The sequence below is a fragment of the Lemur catta genome, chromosome 9, assembly GCF_020740605.2.
Source record: "Lemur catta isolate mLemCat1 chromosome 9, mLemCat1.pri, whole genome shotgun sequence".
NCBI lineage: Eukaryota > Metazoa > Chordata > Mammalia > Primates > Lemuridae > Lemur > Lemur catta.
The window spans coordinates 48,102,581-48,123,767 of record NC_059136.1 but is presented as its reverse complement, the minus strand read 5'-3'; the positions used below and the strand labels follow the sequence as shown (position 1 = coordinate 48,123,767).

Here is a 21,187-nt window from a genome sequence, read left to right as displayed (position 1 = left end):
TCTGTGCAGTAAAAGAAACATTCAACAAAGTGAAATGGCAACCCATGGAATGGTAGAAAGTATTTTCAAACCATATACTTGATAATGGGTTAATATCCAATATATAGAGAGAACCCCTACAGCTCAACAGCAAATGACTAATAACCTGATTTAAAAATGGCTTAAGGACTTGAATAAATATTTCTTCAATGAAGGCATACAAATGGCCAACAGGTATAAAAAAATGGTTTATGTCACCAGTCATCAAGGAAATGCAAATTAAAACCACAGTAAGGTATTACTTCCTACCTGTCAGGGTGGTTATTATCAAAACAACAAAAGACAACAAGTGTTGGTGAGAATGTGGAGAAATCGAAACCTTTGCACACAGTTTGTGGGAATGCAAAATGTGCAGCCACTATGGAAAACAGCGGGAAGGTTCTTAAAAAAATTAACAATACAACTACAATATGATCCAGTAATCCCACTTCTGGGCATTTATCCAAAAGTATTGAAATGAGAATCTCAAAGAAATATTAGCATTCCCATGTTCGTTGCACCATTATTCATAATAACCAAGGTGTGAAAAGAACTTAATTGTCCATAAACAGATAAAAAATGGTATATACACACAAATACAATAAAGAGGATTCTGCAATGTGAGGCAACATGGGTGAATCTTGAGGACATTATGCTAAATGAAATAAGCCAGTCACAGAAAGATAAATACTGCATGATTTCACTTGTATGAGGTATGTAAGATAATCAAATTCATAGAATCAAAGAATGAAATGGTTTTTGTCAGTCTGAGGGGAGGGGAAATGGGAATTACTAATCAACTGACATAACGTTCCAGTTAAACAAGCTAAACAAGCTTTAGAGCTGCTATACAACATTGTACCTGTAGCCAAGAATAATGCACTCTAAAAGTTTGTTAAAAAGGTAGAACTCACATTAACTTTTCTTACCACAATAAAATAAAATTGAAATAATAAGAACATAACTGTTAAAAACAGATACTTTAAAATAATTAGCACATTTAATACACTAGGTACTTTAAAATCATGATGATGTATTTAATGCATTATCATGGCTTCAAATCACCATTCTTTTCATATTTTAGCATAAAACTGCCTTTTTCACTACCCTATAAAATGTTAACATGATACATAAGGCAATGATGTCTCATTTAATTCAATATTCCACTAATTTCTGGTTGCATAGAAAAATAAACAATCAGCACATGATTTCCTCTCTAAAAAAAGTTTAGCACTTATCTAAATATGTTTTATTGAAATGGGATCATGTAGCACTCATTGCTTTTTAAAAAATATGCTTCTCTCCCCTTCACCACTACCTTACAGTCAACAATAAGTTATTGAATACTTTAAAATTACTAAAATTACTAAATTACTAAAAGAGTGGAATTGGAATATTCCAATTCCTAACACAAAGAAATGATAAATGTTTCAAGTGACAGAAAGCCCAATTACCTTGATTTGATGATTACACATGGTATGCCTGGTATCAGATCATTGCATGTGCCTTATAAATACATATAACTGTTACGTACATATATTTACTAAAACTAATAAATTATTTTAAATGTGTTTCTCAATATACTTTGATTTACAAATAGCAATTTAAAGACTTAATCTAGGTCTTTGTCTGCTATCTTTTTGAGTTTAGCTTCAATTTTTGCAAGGATGAGTTTGTCAGCGTCCTTGCTGTTCTCTGCTTGGGCACTTCTTACAGCCTTCTTCAGCAAAACTGAACTTCCTTTTGGATATCTTGGTGGACATCAGCTGTCTTAAGAAATAAATATTCAGTACATTCTTTTTCATTAAACATGCACTATTTAAAATCTCATTGCTGCCATAAAGGTTTATTGCAAAATAATATAAAATTTTTTTATGATAAAATAATCAACTTCAAATTTATACTATTTATACTATAAAATAAATAGCATATATGCTCATGGCAAGAGTATTCAGAATATAGCTCAACCTCTTAGACTCTATTTCTGCACGTACTTCAAGAACACTTATTTTTCATATTTTCCACTAATCCTGCCAATTTATGGCCTGGCAGCTTCGTGTATCCTTCAAACCACAGCAAAGACTGTAGCATAACTGACTGTCATACAAAATAGCTGTCGGGGCAACAGCGTTAAATACTTCTCCCACCACCAACCAAGATCAGAATGGGTTAGGTGTTCATAGCTGAGAATATTTCATTTTATCTGTGTACGCAACATGCCATCTTTGAAAGTGAAGTGTGAATTACCTGGCATCTGGAAAAGGTTGAGAAATAGATACAAGTTATCACTATTTGTGTTTCAAATTTAACCATGTGTTATAATTACTCTGAGCACTACAAACATACGTCACATTCTACCTGATAAGATCAAACACAAAGTAGAGATCTAACAAATAAGCTGTGGTTTATTTTAATAAAACTATTAATAATGATACTTTGTTAAAAATGAAACATACAGGCTAAATGCCAAACCAGTTAGGATGCCAGGACAATAGGCAAAAACAAGGATTGTCCTGAGCAAACTGGGACATATGCCAGTTCTAATATTTGTATAATATGCACTTAGTGCCAGAGTAGTGCAAAAGTGGAGGTAATTTTGCCTAGCAGTTCATCATTACTAGAAGTATCATTTGACCTGGGCCTGGGAAAATGACTAAGGATTTATAGATTTTGAATGTGGGCATAAGTGTTCCAGGAATATGGAAGAGAGTACAAAAAAAAAAAAAAAACTGAAATGTTAAAGGATATTGTCCTTTCAGGACAATGTAATTAGACAGCTGGGTGTATATAAATGAATAGTGAGGAATGAAGCTGGCAGGTAGGTTGGGGACAAATTGTGGAGGCTTTGAACATAATACCAAAGTTTTGAGTTTAGATCTGTGTGGCCATTAAAAAATTTTAAACAGAGAAGTAATGTTCGATTTGTATTTCAGAAAGATCAGTCACGTAGAAATATGGATAAAAGTCTGGCTAGAAGGATAATGAAGTGAGTGGCTAGTTGACTGTTACAGCAGTGCAGGGAGCAATAATAAGAATGAGAACAAAGCCAAGGGCACCATGCAGTCCTTTAAAGCTGGGGGACTTCAACCTCTCATGGCTAAGGGATCCATTTTCTTGAGCATTTTCAACAATATAAGCTGTAGGTCTGAGTATTTTGTATTATCCAGCAGGGGCAGATTCTTAACAGAGAGGTCAAAGAGTGAAGAGCATAGAAAATGCTCTGTCAAAATGAACTATTCTGTGGACAAATGACAGCATGATACCCAGTGATGTTCTCCCTGTGGAACTAAAGTGGAATGAGACAGGCAGATTACAAATTTAAGCAGAGGATATAGAAGCTGACTGCTGAGAAGCAAGGACAGCACATAGGACAGTATGAAGTGGAGATGCCAGACTTAAGTAGCTCTGATTAAGCAAAAGTGTCTTGCAGACTATAACGAAGAGGCAAAGCAACAGACTCTACAAAGACTGAAGAGATCATGAAATAAAAGTCATGAGGGTGCTGACAGTGGCTTGATGATGATTATAAAGTTGGTATGTGACCTACATTTCAGTTAAATTCACTTTGCACCCAGTTCAGTGAAATACATTTCACCTGTTGCATTCATTTGTGAAAACTGTTATGCTAAAATTGCCTGATTCATTCTGTTTTATTGGCTTTTTTGACTTTCAATAAGCAACAACTATTTGCTCAAAAGAGGAATGGGAATTGTTGTGGAGGAGGGGGAGAAGGTGGCCCAAATAAAAGTCTGACAATTAAAATGACAATACTTCCTGATTGTCTAGGACTGTCCTTGTTTGTGCCTACAGCTGAGCTTAATTTTTTATTAATAATAGTGCCCCCTTTTAAAAATACCTTAGGTTTGGACAGTAAATTATATGATCACCCTAAACAAAATCTTTGTTCTATATCGACATTTCATGTACTCACAATATATTTGGGTGACCAAAGATCACATAATTAAAACTCCTAAGAACGATGAACTGCTAAACCACTTATTCTGATCTTTATGTGGAAACAAAAATACAGCTAGTGAAAGGAGTATGGGTTGGGATAGTCAGAAAATGTTTTACTAAAGGGAATTCTTGGCACTGAGTCTGGAAGAATGAGCAGAATTTAAGCACGAGGGAGCAGAAAAACATTTAAGGTAAAAAAAGTTGGTGCTAGCAGCAGGGTGTGTGTGTGTGTGTGTGTGTGTGTGTGTGTGTGTGTGTGTGTGTGTGTGTGTGTGTGTGTGTGTGTGTCTATGAAATTAAGATTTGCCTGAGTGAAAGGCAAGATGCATTTGAGAATTGGAGATAAATATGCTTAATGTCTGGTCCTTAATTGACTCTCTTACACTGAATGAGTGAGTAAATGAATGAATGAATGAGTAAGATGAAATGATTTATCTAGGTAAGAGGAATTTAGGTAAGGCACTGAAGTAGCAAACCCTGCAAACCGAATTTGACCCACAGTACTGGCTTATTGTCCTATAGTCCATTTACTTTCTCTTTAATACTACTTGTCTACTTAGAAAATTAGATGACTTTGTATAAAATTCCTTATTTCAAGTTCCTCTTTAAAATTTATCTGTCTTCCTACAGGGCAAAATAGCTAGAGCTGGAAGGGACAACTGTCCCTTTCAAACAAACATGCCTTTGCTCCTGCTTTTCTTCATTCCTTCCCACTGCTTCACCTGCTTTTTGAGAGTGTGACCTTTGATGTGGTGCTTGGGATCATAATCAGAAAGCCAAGCTCATTAAGATATAGACTTTCATTGCAACTAATAATATATAAATGGAGGCTTTCCATTTCCTCTAGCATTTTAACACATGCATCTAGAATAATGATAGCATAATAATAGTAATTGCTAAGCATTTGCTGTGTACTAAGCATGATATTAATCTCCTTTTAGACATGTGAGTTTGGCCACAGCTCCAGACGTCTGCTAGTAGTATGACCTTGAACAAATTAACAGACTTTCTGAATCTCAATGTATTTATTCAGAAGTTATTATTAGGAGTCTTTATGTTCACCAATTATATGATCATTTTGTTTTTTCATTCCTTTTTTTCTTTTTCTCAAAAGGTATATTTAAAGTCCAAATTTACAAATATTGACTCTTCAACTTACGCTTCTCTTTTGTATGAGCTTGGTTTATATAATACACAAGACTTCATTTATGATAGTCAAGTATGTCAAACAACTGTGTTCCATGAAGAAAAGGTCTGTCAAGTCCACTGTTTAAATGTATTGACTAATTTGTTTGCCTATAACAGTATGTTTTTTGACACTCATTTTGAAAGTTCTTCATGCTTTCTTTATTTTTATTATTTTCAAAGCATTTCAATTTTACATTTATTCATGTAAAATGATAGTTTACTAGGCACCAACTATATATTCAATACTAAATACTGTGCACATCTGATTGTGTTACATCTAATAACCCCTTTATGAGATGATCATTATTATTCCTATGTCAATTAGAAAACTCTGCCCTGGGTAATGAAATAAAGTGCCCAAAGTCAGCAGTTAGTAAGGAACCAGGACTTTAATTCAGGCACATTTGAATAGTACTGATTTTTACTCTTTTCATAGGTAATCTTGGAAATCTTGATAGGTTTCTGTTAATAGAACTTTTAAGACTACATAGATAGAAGATCCATTAGATAATTTTCTCAAAAAAATGTGCATTGGCAATAAAAGTAAAAATAGCATTTAAAATTTTTAAGTTTCATTCATTTTATCCAACCACTAAACTAAAATCCCTTTTACATAATAACATATATTTAGCCACTTAGCAGTGCCATAAAAAGAAAAAAGGAGAAAAAATCAAGGACACTGGTAATTACTTACAATGAATGGTAATTCATTGTTATAGGAAATCTTTAATTTTAAAGTATTCTGAAATATTTTGTCAAGTGAATATTTTATCTGTGAATATAAAATTAAGATCTTTAAAGAAAAATAAAATTAGAAAAAAAGTAGGGTTGCAATTTTTGTAATGGCAAGTATTCATTTCCTTATCTACAAAAACTTCACATTTTAAAACATACAGTTTTACAGTATGTCCAGATTATAAACTTTTGTGATGTAATTATTTTATTAGCTGAATTATTTTAACACATCTTTAAGAATAATTGGTTTGACAACTGGAGAGAAGGCCCCTACAATTAATATTCAAAATTAATTGTATTTCTTTTTTTCCAAGTGTATTTTACCTTAACTGCAGAGGAATAGGGAGACAAGAAATAAGAATATTTAAAATTATTAAATAAAATTAAAATTTTGGATAGTAAAATTAACAGTACTATTTAAATGTTAGCCTTCCTATTTTGCATTTAAGAAATTAAAAAATAAACTCACTTGAAAACTGAATTGCAAATCCAGATTTGCTAATATAAAAATCCGTGTCAAACTGGATGGTTACTATGTTGAGGGTGCTATGGATTCCTTCAGGAATAAGAGATCCACTAATTTCCTTTAAGAGCATTTCATTTTCTGGTGGACCATCCCAAACTCGGAGTATATCATGTGATGCTTCCGTATCAAAAGCAAGAAACTGCAGGCTGTGAAAGAACCATATATCACTGATTATTTTAAACAATGATTCAATTTTAAATAAAAAATAGAACAAATATGAATTATGGCTTTTACTATTCATTTCTTTGTTATGAGATTAAAAAGTGACCTCTGTATACAGAATATAGAATGTTAATGATGTTTTCTTGAGCCACATAATTTATTTCTTTAGAATAGTATTAAATACACCACTACATCACCTTTTCAAATTACAGAAACTTCAAGTATATATTCTTTTCAGTGTTCATGAATTTTAACTGTGGCAACAGCAAGTGACATTTACAGAGGATTATCTACATGCCAGGCACTGCGCAAAATGCATTACATATACTTTCTTTGTTTAATTGTTATAATAACCCAATGATGCAGGAACAATTTTTATCTCGATTTTACAAATGCAGCAAATGGCCTTTAGATAGATTAAATAAATGTCCAAAGGGTGGAAGAGTCATAAATTGGACTCAATTTATGTGACTCCACAGTACCTACTTTTAACCACTCTTTCATGTTAAATCCATTCCTCTTTATGTTTAACCTAGGCAAAATTAGTATCTGGTACTTTTTATGCCCAGTGCAAAAATTAGAAATCTGATTATACCAACATGTTCAACTCTGTATACAGTGTTTATGTTTGCTACATGAATTATCAGAGCTTTAAAATTGGGTGCAATTTAATATCAAATATGGTTCTTTAACTTAAAAAAAACTCCAGAATCTTGTAAAAGTTAATATTTTCAAGTTTAATAATTCTAATATTTAAATAACAATGCATGATTTAAACTAGAGAAAAAATAAGCTGGGGATGGATTTGGTGTAGCCTATTTTGAGTTCTGCACATTGCCTTAAAAGTGATGTACCAACTCATACTGCATCCATCAATGCATGGGAGTACACCACCTAGAAGCCTGTCTGAAATCCCATTTATATAAAGTAGCAATTCCTAAGTTTTAAGTTATTGTTTTTGAGTGATAACACACTAACTAGCTTATACGTCAAAAAGGATCCCAGACAAAGCTATAATAGTAAAACTTGGACTGAGAGCATGTGACAGATCTTGAAAACCAGATTTATATTGATTTAGGAAATGATCATTTTTTATTCAGGTAAGGGGAAACAATGTGAAGAATTGTGAGCCACCTAACTAAACTCTGCAGTAAAGAAGAATCTAACACAATTAAAGGGGCAGAGAGCAGATGCTTCAGAAATGTGCCTAAGGAAGGCAGAAAATTATATTTAATAGTTCCATTCTATTCTTATTTCTTGTGCATTTCTGATAGTGCCTTACACAACTTTGTATATTTATCAAAACGGTAGATTCAGCATCTTGAATCATCAAGACTTGAAGGAACAATGTTCACAAGAAGCAGGAAAAATTCTCAATCTCTGTGCCCTCCTATAACTATAAAAAGATTCCTTTTAAGGGGTTATAGAGGTTACTGCTGCCCATAAATCAATAAATCCTGCTAATAAAGACCCTTTTTCATATTTTAAGCACAAAACAAGCAAATTTTCCCTTGCCAATATTAAAAATAAGAAAAAATCTTGATATTGATTTCATATAGAGGCTGATCAGGTAATTCAGATTTCTAGTAATTTTGAGAAAACGAAATCCATTTACCTGACAATGTTTCCTGGATCTACTTCAATCATCCACATGCAACGCAGATTGTTGTCATAGGGAAAAGGATAACCAGGAGATAAGATTCTTCCTGATGATTCTCCTTTAAAACGACCTCCACATTCAGCTAATAAAAAGTGGTAAAAATATAAGTCAAAATTTAATGTCAATCTTTCAAAACAATCTAAAAATTTTCCAAGAGTATATATTTTTCACATTAAGGAAGAAAATGATTGATATCATTCTCTTTGAAAGTATACACTTATATAAACATTTTCAGATTAAAGTATTTATTGAAAGAACAATGTATTATATTATTATAGTAGAGTCTCAAGTTAGATCACATAAAAGATAATAAAACAAACCTAATTGTGGAATTAAAAAAGGACACACTCAAAACGTCCGAGATAGGCTTCCAAACATTTTAAGATGTGTTGTTAAATAATGATAATTTTAAAAGGGAAACAGATGGCAAGTTGCTCACTGCTAGCAAATCACAGGCTGAATAATTCATCTAGCTACCCGACCTCTGAGGAAAACTAATAGTTACTGCAGTCCCTCAGGCCTTCTAAATTTCATTGTCCTTTTATTCCCCTTTAAATCATTCTACTCTTTCCCTTTTAATTTCCCAAAAGTCAAAGTGGCATTTTTTATTAGCTTTCTTACTTCAGTTAAATCTAGTTTGTCTTTGATTTAATGTGGCCTCTAATTTTTATAAAATTTATTGAATTAAAAATGTAAGTATTGTCATACAATATAATTAAAATTTCATGTTTTGGGGGATTCCCTCTCCATTTGAATAATATTCAATACTGTTGAGATGTCTGGAGTCTTCTGTAAGCAGACAATCTAGAAAGAACTCTGTATTGGAGAAGAGAGAAACTAAGTATTCTAATTAGTATTATTGCTGCGTCTCTAACCCCTAGAAACAAGGAAAACAATGTGTAATGCATTGTACATTTGAGTCTTTTGTGATAATTCTTGTTATTGGGCACTGTGCATGAGAACTCTTCCTTCAAGGCCTTCCCTAGCTTTATTTGTAACAGTTTTTAACACAAATGACTCCATTTGATTCCGGTAACTTTCTTACTATCTTAGATTCAATGACTGAATTAAACTTTTTGTTTCTGATTATTATTATTAGATCAAAGAAGGTCAAAGATGGAAAGTTTGAGCATTTAGAAGAGACCTGATAACACTAGAACGTAATGGATGAAATTTATAGGCTGCATATATGTAAATTTGTTTCAAAGATTTTAGATATTATATTGTACCACACTGTGATGATTAGTTTTATGTGTAAATATGGTTAAGTGATGGTACCCCATATGTTGACCAAATAGTAATGTAAGTGTGATTTAAGTAACGAAGATTACCCTAAAAAATGTGGGTAGGCCTCCTCCAAACAGGTGAAAGACCTTAAGAGCAAAATCTAATTTTCTAGGAAAAAAAGAAATTCTTCCTTAAAACTACAGCATTAACTCATACTTCAGTTTCTAACCTGTTGACCTGACCAATGGATTTTAGACTGACCAGCCCCAACAACTGCATGAATCAATTCCTTAAAATAAATAAATATCTTTAGATAGATACAGAAGTGGATAGAGATAGATAGGTAGAGATATTCTGTTGTTTCTATTTCCCTGGAGAACCTTGACTGAACACCCATAGAGGACTAAGGGGATATTATTTTGTATAACAACCTTAATTTCATCTAATTTATAATAAAAACCTAGAAGCTTAGAAGTAAGAAAAATATTAGTATTTAAGATGTCACCATCACTTATTATGATTTTTTATTTTTTTAACAAAAATCTTATTGGACAACCTACAACTATATAACTATATTAATTCATTTTCCATCCTTTATAATTTATCACTGTTATTGGCATTCATGTATTTTGAGAACATAGTTCATACTTTATTCCTCCAGATTAATTTTTAGTTAATTGGAGTTTTATGTACTATATTGCATCTTGAATTTAAATATAGCTCCTTTTCCCCTATATTTCTTTGCTGTAAATATTACTTAGTATTTTGACCTCAAATAAACAAGTGTGATATGCTGTGACACTGGAGTTCATATTCTGATAGAAGACTTGTGTTTGCAGGATGAAAATGAAATATCGTGTTTAAAGATGGGATACAGGTTAAATCCTTCCATCTATGGTGCTTCAAAAATTAATTTTTGTTTGATCAATGTATAAGTTTCAGAAACATAATTACCTAGAAATAATCTAAATAATAGAGAAAGCTTGCTCATTTGACAGGGGCAAAAATATAGCCATATAGATATTTAAGGCTAATGAGCACAGAAAATTATAATCTTAGGCCAGGTGGTAAAGCTATTATTTGTTGCCAGTATAGAATACCATCTAAAATAGAATTTCCTCTTCTGTTATCATGGAAATCATCAGCATCACTCACTATGTGTCCAACTGTTTACAGCTGCTAAATTTAATCATCCATCATTAAAAAAATAATTTGCCCTTCCCATGAAATCTTGTGTAGTATCAAGTCACTAAGTTTTGATTTGGGATATTTCTAAAAATAAAATGCATTGATTTATTGCAAACATAATTAAAATCTTCTTTTGATCGCAGACTAAATGTCCTTCCATTTGTATAAAATCTTTTCAGAAAATAGAGAATGTCTTCAGCTTGGTTCAACACACATAGAAAATATATGCTTTTAATGTATTTGTTTTTTATTTTAATCTTAAAGCCAGCATGTCAAGTCAATATTCACAAGTTTATAGTTTTGTGCAATTATAGCCCTTAATGGTTTTCTGAACATATTTCATGATCACATCAAAGAATACAACATCAGAGAAAATTAATCAGTGGTACATTTTTCTCACAATCAATGCCAATGGGCTGATTGTTGATCCTATTCCAGAATCTTAAGACTTTGGCAATATATTTTGATTATTATTTTAGGTATTACCCTCATGATCTATCCAAAATTCAGATGCCATCTGAAAAGAAAGAACTATGATTGCATTTGGTTAGATAAAAACATGTTTGTTTTCTGCATGAATCAATATTGTAATAAACCAACAGAGGTTTCATGGCACCAAAAACACTGTATAATTAGTTGCAAGGCCTATAATGACTAAAATTTCATTTTTTTCTATTTGTATTCTAGCAAATTTTGTGATGATTCCTATGTTGGCCACATAAAATAACAATGATAGAAATTTTCCACATGTCTCAAAAGGTTTAGGTCTCCAAACTTGCCAAATTGTAAATATTATTTTTTATATATCAATTATATCTCAATAAAGTTATTTAAAAAAAGATGCAAGCCAATTTTATCCATACGGGCCTACACAGAATGGATTTCTGCACCCATAAATGCCATCAAGAAATAGAATAGCTTAAAGAAGCACTTCGTGTTTGTTTCCTATGGGAGAGTTAGTATTTTATTAAAAATTGTTTTATTTTGTTATTCTAGTATTCCAACCTGGCACCTACTTGACGTTTCAAGCAGAAAAGAAAAAAAAAAAAAAAAAGAGGACTTTATCAACCCTTGTCTATAGTTGTCTAACTACTCTTCCACCTCCACATACATAGTTATTCATTAATAGATCTGCAAGATGGTGGGAATAAAATGGTACCCTAGCTGTGTAAATAAGAGAAAAAATGATCACTCTCTAGCTTCATATAGGCAATATATCTTATATCACTGACTCATGTCTTTTCATGTTGACATTGTTATGCTGTACGCACATAAGAAAAACAAACACATTTTCTTAGATTTTTTAAAAAGTATATATATAAAGAACATCTTTGAAGTCATTGATAATAGGTTACTTTTTTTTTAAATTCACTTTGATCCCACAATGGGCAATAATTTTGTAAATTAAAACAAATCTGGGGCCGGGCATGGTGGCTCACACCTATAATCCTAGCACTCTGGGAGGCCGAGGCGGGTGGATCGTTTGAGCTAAGGAGTTCGAGACCAGCCTGAGTGAGAGCCAGACCCCCGTCTCTACTAAAAATAGAAAGAAATTAGCTGGACAACTAAAAATATATAGAAAAAATTAGCCGGGCATTGTGGCGCATGCCTGTAGTCCCAGCTACTCGGGAGGCTGAGGCAGAAGGATTGTTTGAGCCCAGGAGTTTGAGGTTGCTGTGAGCTAGGCTGATGCCATGGCACTCTAGCCCAGGCAACAGAGTGACACTCTGTCTCAAAAAAAATAAAAACAAGAAAATAAACAAACAAAAACAAATCTGGGCAATATAATTCAATAAATGTGCATGATTAAAAGTCTTACATTTTTGTACAAAGTTAAATTTTATATCAAGATAGCAGAAATAAAATGATTTCATACAGACCATGTTATCCCCTCAAAAATGTACACATTCATAAGATCATGAAATGAACTCTTTCACTTTCAATGAATTTTCTTTTGATAAATTTAAGCTATGAGTACATTAACTTCTTGATATAAGTTGTATGTGGACAGAGAGAATCACTTGAAAATAGAGAGTACATTTTGATAACACCTTCATATAAATAATTAATGAAAATCTAAAAGCGTCTCCTACCAATACAGGAAGGCAGAGGATAGTCCCATGCCCTTCTTTCCCCTGTCATGCACTTGAGAAGGCTGCTTCCATGGAGAGTGTAGCCTGGATTGCATCCATAAATGATAGTGCTACCAGCAAAGTGGCCTTGGTCACTGATCTTGTATCCAAATTGTGGAATGCCAGGATCTTCACAATGTGAAAGTTCAAAACCTGGGAGAAAAATGTAAATTGATTAAAGGCAAAATTGAGCAAGAGGCTTTAAAACTATATAAATTGTCTTGTTCCTTTATTATTTTTAAAAGGATTATATACTTTTCCTTAGTTATATTACTCTTACCATATTTAATTTGATAGTACACAATAACCACAGAGAGCTCTTTTTTCTTCACAAGTACTCAGAAGCAAGGTCTCTCTAATCTTCTCCTGCCCCTCTCTTACCGCTCTTTCTCCCTCAAAACAAGTCATAGAAACCAGAATTCCTTTTCCCCAAGATGAGTCTTAGAAACTAAAAGCCTTCTCCCCCAAAGCAAGCCATAAAACCTAAAAAAATCACTTTCTCCCCTTTCCCTTATAGATCCTCATTCTAGAGGGGTCCTGCCCTATACCCTAAAGGAAGGAATGCTCCACAGAGAGGTCAAGACAAATCTGAACAGTTTTGCTGGGTTACCCCGCCTCAGTTTATTATTATCATTAGAGCCAACCCTGTTTGGCCAATCACATTTCTACATGACTATTCATTCTTCACTAAATCTAAGCATAAAATCAGTTTTCACTGGGTCTTTGAGTCATCATTTCTAAAGGCTCCTGTGTCATGTAAAACTTTGATCAAATATATTGGTTATGCTTTTCTCTTGTTAACCTGTCTTTTGTTATAGGAGTGTCGGCATGACCCCTTATTGTAGGTGAGGAAAGGTATCGCATCTTTCCACACCTACAGCAGAGACTTGGAAAATTTGGTCCTATAAGGAAGAAACATACACATTTGGAGTCAGAAGGGTTGTGAGAAGAGAACTTTTTTTTTAAGGACCAATGTAGCTACTAGGATGATATCATCAAAATTTTAAAATTCAGACAAAATATGTAAAATCATAATGACCCAAGTAACAAATATGCCCATTGCAAATATAACTTTAGATTACTTTACATGTATAACCTTAGAAGAAAAGTGAAGTCTCATATTTAAAATATGCTTTATCAAGAGGTTATATAGCATAGTAATCAGTTTAATGAAATCTCTGTTTTTATTCTCTACTCGCTTCAGAAAAAGTACAGTTCTCAAAAATTCTCCATAGGAAAAAAAATAGAAGCTTCCTACATGTTGTCATTCTTAGGTGTAGAGAAAATACTTTTTATTTCTGCAAAGTTGGGCCTTTCTGCATGAATTTGCTATAAATTAAGACCCTGAGCTAAGAGCTACCCTTGGGAAGTTAATTTATAACTGTCTTGAGTAGTGAGAGAACTCCAGAAAGATTTACCTAACTGTGAAAGAGGTTTACGTTTACAATTCAAGAGAGGATGAAGCCCAGAAATTTAGAGACATCTCTAGGTTATAAAAGCTAGAGACATAGGAGGCTAATATGGCCCTTGGAGAGATACATTTACATTCCAAAAGATTACAGGAGAACCCATGACACTTTCCATCTTATCTCTGAAGAGCACAAGTTTTTCTCCCTCCTTGCAGGAGAGGAAAGGGAGAAAGCTGCCTTAGCAGAGCAAGCCCATTTTTTTCTGCCCTTGGCTATGTGTAGAAGATTTTTTCATCAAGTTTTCGTCAGGGGTAAGGACTGGGTCAAAGGAGGACTGACACAGATGTCATCATTATCATCATCATTATCATCATTATTAACATTGCATTACTTAACAATAACTAATCTGTCTAGATTCAGAATACCTTGTCTGCATATTCAGAGTAAAATTAATAGAGGTGAATATTAAAAAAACAATAGTCATAGTACAGGATACTGTTACCATCCTGAGGGAACTAGAAAGACACTTCATAAATTAAACCAAATACTATAAATCAAAATCTAAGCTTCCTACTTATGTAGTTCTTCCGTCTTTAATGTTTTACAAAATACAGAAATGTAGGATAAATGATACAATGAATACACCAGATATAATTAAGTACAAAATTATATCAGTTATAGCTTCTGAGAATAAAAGTTTATAAAGAATATTCTACATGTGGCTATCCAGTTTTCCCAGCACCATTTATTAAATAAGGAATCTTTTCCCCAGAGTATGTTTTTGTCTGCTTTGTCAAAGATTAGGTGGCTATATGAGGATGGTTTTATGTTTGGATTTTCTGTTCTGTTCCATTGGTCTGTGTCCCTGCACTTGTGCCAATACCAAGCAGTTTTAATAATCACAGCTTTGTAGTATAGTTTGAAGTCTGGTAAATTAATATCTCCCATTTTGTTTTTGTTGCTTAAAATTGCTAGCTTTCACCTCTCACAAAAATCAAATCACGGTGGCTAACAGACCTAAATATTAGGGGGGAAACTATTAGAATTCTAGAAGAAAATGTAGGAAAGACTCTTACAGACATTGGTCTAGGCAAAGAATTTATGAAGAAAACCCCTAAGGCAATCACAGCAACAACAAAAATAAACGAATGGGACCTGATTAAATTAAAAGGCTTCTGCACAGCCAAAGAAACAGTCACGAAAATAAACAGAAAGCCTACAGAATGGGAAAAAATTTTCACATACTACACATCAGATAAAGGTCTGATAACAAGAATCTATTTAGAACTCAGGAAAATCAGCAAGAAAAAATCAAACAACCCTATCAAAAGATGGGGAAAGGACATGAATAGAAATTTTTCAAAAGAAGATATAAGAATGGCCAACAGACATATGAAAACATGCTCAACATCCGTAATCATCAGGGAAATGCAAATCAAAACCACAATGAGATATCACTTAACTCCAGTGAGAATGGCCTTTATCAAAAAGTCCCAAAACAACACATGTTGGCGTGGATGTGGAGAGACAGGAACACTCATACACTGCTGGTGGGACTGCAAACTAGTGCAACCCCTGTGGAAAGCATTATGGAGATACCTTAAACAGATTCAGGTAGACCTACCATTCGATCCAGCAATCCCATTCTTGGGCATCTACCCAGAAGAACAAAAGTCATTCTACAACAAAGACACCTGTACCCGAATGTTTATAGCAGCACAATTCACAATTGCAAAGATGTGGAAACAACCCAAATGCCCATCAATCCACGAATGGATTAGTAAACTGTGGTATATGTATGCCATGGAGTATTACTCAGCTATAAGAAATAATGGTGATACGACATCTCTTTGGTCCTACTGGAGAGAGTTGGAACCCATTATGTTAAGTGATATATCCAAAGAATGGAAAAACAAGCATCACATGTACTCACCAGAAAATTGGTTTCCCTGATCATCACCTAAATGCACATCGGGGAAGGATACCAATTGGATATCAGACTGAGACGGGGGGTGGGGGGAGGGGATGGGTGTATCCCTACATGATGATTGTGTTGCGCACCATCTGGGGAATGGTCATGCTTGAGGCTGCTGACTCGGGTAGGTGGGGTGTGGGGGGAGGGGATGGAGGTATGACTACACGATGAGTGCCAGGCGCACTGTCTGTTGAATGGACACGCTTGAGGCTCTGACTCGGGGGGATGGGCAGGACATGGACATTGTATATAACCTGAACTTATGTACCCCCATGATGAGCTGAAATAAAAAAAAAAAAAGAATATTCTAGAGAGCCTCATGAATGAGTAAAATCAGTTATTTTAAGATAAAAATGTTAGAGAAAAAGAAAATTTTACTTGTACCTTAAAAAAATTATATGACTATCAAAAAGACGTTTGCATCGCTTTTATAGACATAGATCCTTGACCAAATTAATCTAGATTTGAACCAGAAAGCAAAAAACATATTAGCTCACTGGTACCAAATCACTAATTTACACCATTAACCTCCCAGAATGTCACAACATATGTAAGATTACAAGAACTTATGTAGCTTCAAGTACTAAGTTTATCTTGTAATTTCTGTGTGTTGAGAGAAATGTTAGCTCTCAGAGAACATAAGAAGTCCTTGCTCGTCTTTTCTAGGGAGTCTTACTCACCTCCTCCTCTGTTAAACCATAGAATTATTTTGTACATTTCAATTAATTAAATTTAATTAATTAAATTTGTTTCTTTTCTATGTTTTTCCATAGGCTGAAATTATTTTGTTTTTTTTATCCCTCTTTCCCACTGTGCCTATCTAGCACAAATCCTGGCACATAGCTGATGTTCAATAATGTTCATAAATGAATGTGGATTCTTAAAGGCAATTATGTCCAGGACACAACTGAAAAATAAGCTAGAGTAATACCAATAAGAAACTGAAATGTGAGAGACAAATTAAAAAAAAAAAAGAAAGAAAGCTTCAATAATTTCCTGTATGGATCAGTTTATGACAAACCCACTTGGGTAAACATGTATTAAAATAAACTAAACACAAACAGCCTCAGAAACAGAGTCATACAAGAGACTAGCAGTCAACTCAAATCTTGATATATATAATGAAATATAAAGAATACATGATCAAGCAAGTCAGTCTTTCAAGCAGACAAAAGAAGAAGTAACATAGAAGCAGTAACTGTAAAATTTCAGGACATATTACTTTGCATGAATCTGTATACTTAATACTACCTTTAAAGTGTCCCTTCTCAAAGATTACAAGTTTGTATTCCTTCTACCAGACGTACTATTCAATTTATCATTCAAGATGCAACAAGTTTTGAGTTTTACCTTATATCATTTCTCAAAATAAAAGTCTAAACCAAGCTCTCTTTTCAAGGTTTATTACCAAATTTATACTTCCTTAATTTGGATGTTTTGTAAATGTGGTTGGTAATTGCTAGTGATGAGGCAAAATGGAGGTATTACTTGTAAATTAAGATAATTTAAAATACTTTGCATTGTAAATAAAAATGCACATGGACAATCATATGTAACTCACAAAGCACAATATAATTTAGTCCAATTTGGTAGACTTATTGTTGCTTATTCATAAATATTCAGAAATGTTTTATCTTTATGGAAACATTCAGCTGCCACTCTTCTTATTGAAAAGCTCAAATATTTGAAACTGAAAATTAAAGATGTTTATGAAAAATCACTTACACTACAAGTATTCACCATTTCTTGTGAAATTTGATACTTTGATGAAATAAAAGTTTCAAATACAAAATGAACTGAAAATCCAATTACCTTAATCCTTTTGACTCTCTGAATACCTTAAACTGAGATCTAATTCCTTTCCTGCCACCATGTAGTATATTTATCTAAGGATTTCTAATTTATTTTTAAGCTATTATTTAAAATCTACAGAAGGATACAAAAGATAACAAATTCACCCTCTAGCTTATCGGATTCCAGTTTTGTATCATAGTTGCTTCAGATTAATATTAATTCATATTAATTCTCATTCACATGAATATTATTAAGAAATATTGCAAAACAAGTTAAAACTCCTTTTGTATCCTTCTCCAATCTCTTTCTGTTTTTTGTCTACTTAGAGCTAGCAAACATCCTGACAACATATGATTTTCACAAATATATTTTTACCACATATCTATGTCTATGAGCAATATATAATATATTTTGTAAGTATTCATACATTTTATAAGTAATAAAATCATTTAAAAAATTCTTTCGAGGCTTTACTTATTGTCCAGTATTGTAGGTACTATTTTTACCTTTATATTTACGCACATGCACACAGAAATTATTCATGTTAACTATTCTTTGATATTCCATTGGTGACATATTTCAAAACTGATTTATTTATTCTCCAGCTAATAAGCATTTATATTGTTTCCAATTTTTCACTGCTGCAAAATGTCTATACTTCTATGTCTCCTTTTGCACAAGCACAGTGTTTCAATAGGGCAGGCACCATGTAAAGATCCAAAGTTCATTCTGTCCTCAAGAGTCAATCAAAATCTGCTAACCTGTTATTTAATTTCTGTTTGGCTTACTAAAAGATAAGTAGTTAAATTCTGACCTCAACATAATTCTTCACAATTTATTTATAAACAACTATGTGTTCTCATAGGATGATGTCTTGTCAGCAAAACACTACAATAACCGAAATAAGGCTCATAGTTTAGCAATATGAATTACACCTAAAAATTTACGTTTCTGGTACATCTAGTTCTTGAAAGTACTCAGTTTTGTAAGTGGGTGATATTCTGAATTGATGTAGCCATCTTTGATGTAACTTAAAAGGGCTCTTACATGCTTTATTTATTCATTTATTTATTTATTTATTTATTTTTGAAATTCAGTTAAATTCTAGAGTTTTTGTTTTTTTTAAGTGATAGGATCTCACTCTGTGTGGCCCAGGCTGGAGTAGTGATGTGATTATAGCTCACTGTAACCTCAAACTCCTGGGCTCAAGCAATCTTCCCATCCTAGCTTGGAGTTAGCTAGGACTACAGACACTGCCACTAAGCCTAACTAATTTGTTTTTTATTTTTTGTAGAGATGGAGGTCTTGCTTTGTTGCCTTGGCGGGTCTTGAACTTCTGGCCTCAAGTAATCCTCCCTCCTTGGCCTCCAAAAGTGCTGGGATTACAGGCGTGAGACACAGCACCCAGCCAAATTCTCAAGTATTTAATGGTCAATGAAGATATGTTGATATATCCCTTCCCTTTCATACCTTCAGTTCTTACTGACACTTGCTCTTTAACTTCGTCAAAAATCTCCAATTTATTGATTTTTTTCACTCTCACAAGGCCAAAGGCCTTCTTCACCTTTATTTCCCTACTGAAGCATCATAGCAGATGATCATCTAAACTGGATAATTAGTTTTCACATTGTTTTCATCACTCTTTTACCCAAAATACCTAATCTTAGAATTATATACAATTAATACTTTCTGGTATATCTAGTTCTTGAAAATTACTCAGTTTTGTGAATGGGTGATATTCTGAATTGGTTTCTAACCTTAGATTGAACTTCAGTGCTGCATATCAATTGTTTTTCTTGCCTATTATCTATAATTCTTTCTCACAAATTTTCTTCTTTGGCTAACCCCTTACTTTTCACCACCAGAAAATTGTCATGTCTTATATATTAAGAGATGTAAAAATCTACACTATATTTTAACACAATATAATGGGAAGTTTCAAACTTATCTGTATCACAGCCATAATTCCTCCCTTCCAGGCTCAGGGGATAAGACTGCCACACCTTTACTCTTTATCTTAAATGCTCTCATCTCTTACACCATATTTGGTAATTTAGCTCTCCACTAATGTCTTATATATTCCAATCTTTATTTCTAATACTGGCAACTGCTTTTCAATTTCCATACAGAAATACAAAAAAATAAAATTTCTCATTATTACATTCCCCTCTAGCTATTGCTCAATTTCTTTTCTTTCCCTTTCAGCTCCATTTCTGCTAAGAATAGTGATGAATCAGTCAATCTCTGCTTATCTGTCAACACTCAATTATTGAAAACCTTCCTTGGGTCACTGTTCTGTGCAATGTCTGCAGATACTAAGAAAAACAGGATAGACCTGGTCCTGTATTCACGGCACTTCAAGCTCTATTTTCCCACTTCTCATCAGCCTTTAACCTACTGTAATTATGTTTCTACCCTCAACAGCTCCACTGAGTCAGCTTCACTCTTGACCTCTTCATTGACAAATCAACCAGATTTTTCAGTATTTATCTTCTTATCTGTTTCTTCTGCATGTGATGATATTAACCTCACTTGCAATTTCCTAGTCTTTAAATTTACATAACCCCAAACTTACCTTGTTCTATTTTTGACTTTCTCTGTGTCGTTTTTGGGTTTCTCTGTCTTAACTCACAAGTTAAAAGATGACATTCCTGAAGTTATTGGTACTATCTACACACTACTTCTCTTTTCACAATGTTAGGGCTTCAACTATTAACTAACATCAGATTCCTCTACTGAAAACGTAATCATTGTCTACTCCTAGATATTTCTGGATCACTTTGCATTCTAAATGTCTTCAAATAAATTCATCATATTTTCTCACCATCTTGATCTTATCTGGTGACCCCTTTATCCTACTTACCAAATTTTGTTCATTTGTATTTCTAACTATGACTTGTGTGTTGCCATTTCTCTATACTTAGTGAAAACATCCTAGACCAAAGGTTATCTGAGTTATCTCCTAACTGGTATGGCTTTGTCACCAGAGTATCTTAATTAAAACTCTTAATTGATCACAACAGAATACCATGTAAGTTCCAACAGTTATACATCACTTATTGTCTAAGCATCAAACTTTTAGCATAATAGAAAAGCCCTGCATTACCTAACCCCCATTACCTAACTACTTCTATCTTTATAATTTTATCTTCCTCTAATTCTTGCCTTTTTGTTTATTCTTCATTAATTTTCTATAAAAAAGATATATTAATTTTA

At 33.2% G+C, this 21,187-nt stretch overlaps 1 protein-coding gene across 3 annotated transcripts in view; it reads right to left on the bottom strand.

Moving 5' to 3' along the window:
• Nucleotides 1-21,187, bottom strand: part of CSMD3 (CUB and Sushi multiple domains 3) — a 1,082,068-nt gene that overhangs the window by 270,351 nt on the left and 790,530 nt on the right. For all 3 annotated transcript variants that reach the window (XM_045561854.1, XM_045561855.1, XM_045561856.1), the window contains 3 exons: nucleotides 12,755-12,946; nucleotides 8,202-8,328; nucleotides 6,368-6,570 (listed from right to left, as the gene is read on the bottom strand). In XM_045561854.1, the coding sequence (XP_045417810.1) occupies nucleotides 6,368-6,570; nucleotides 8,202-8,328; nucleotides 12,755-12,946 (522 nt within the window). The remainder of the gene's footprint in view (nucleotides 1-6,367; nucleotides 6,571-8,201; nucleotides 8,329-12,754; nucleotides 12,947-21,187) is intronic.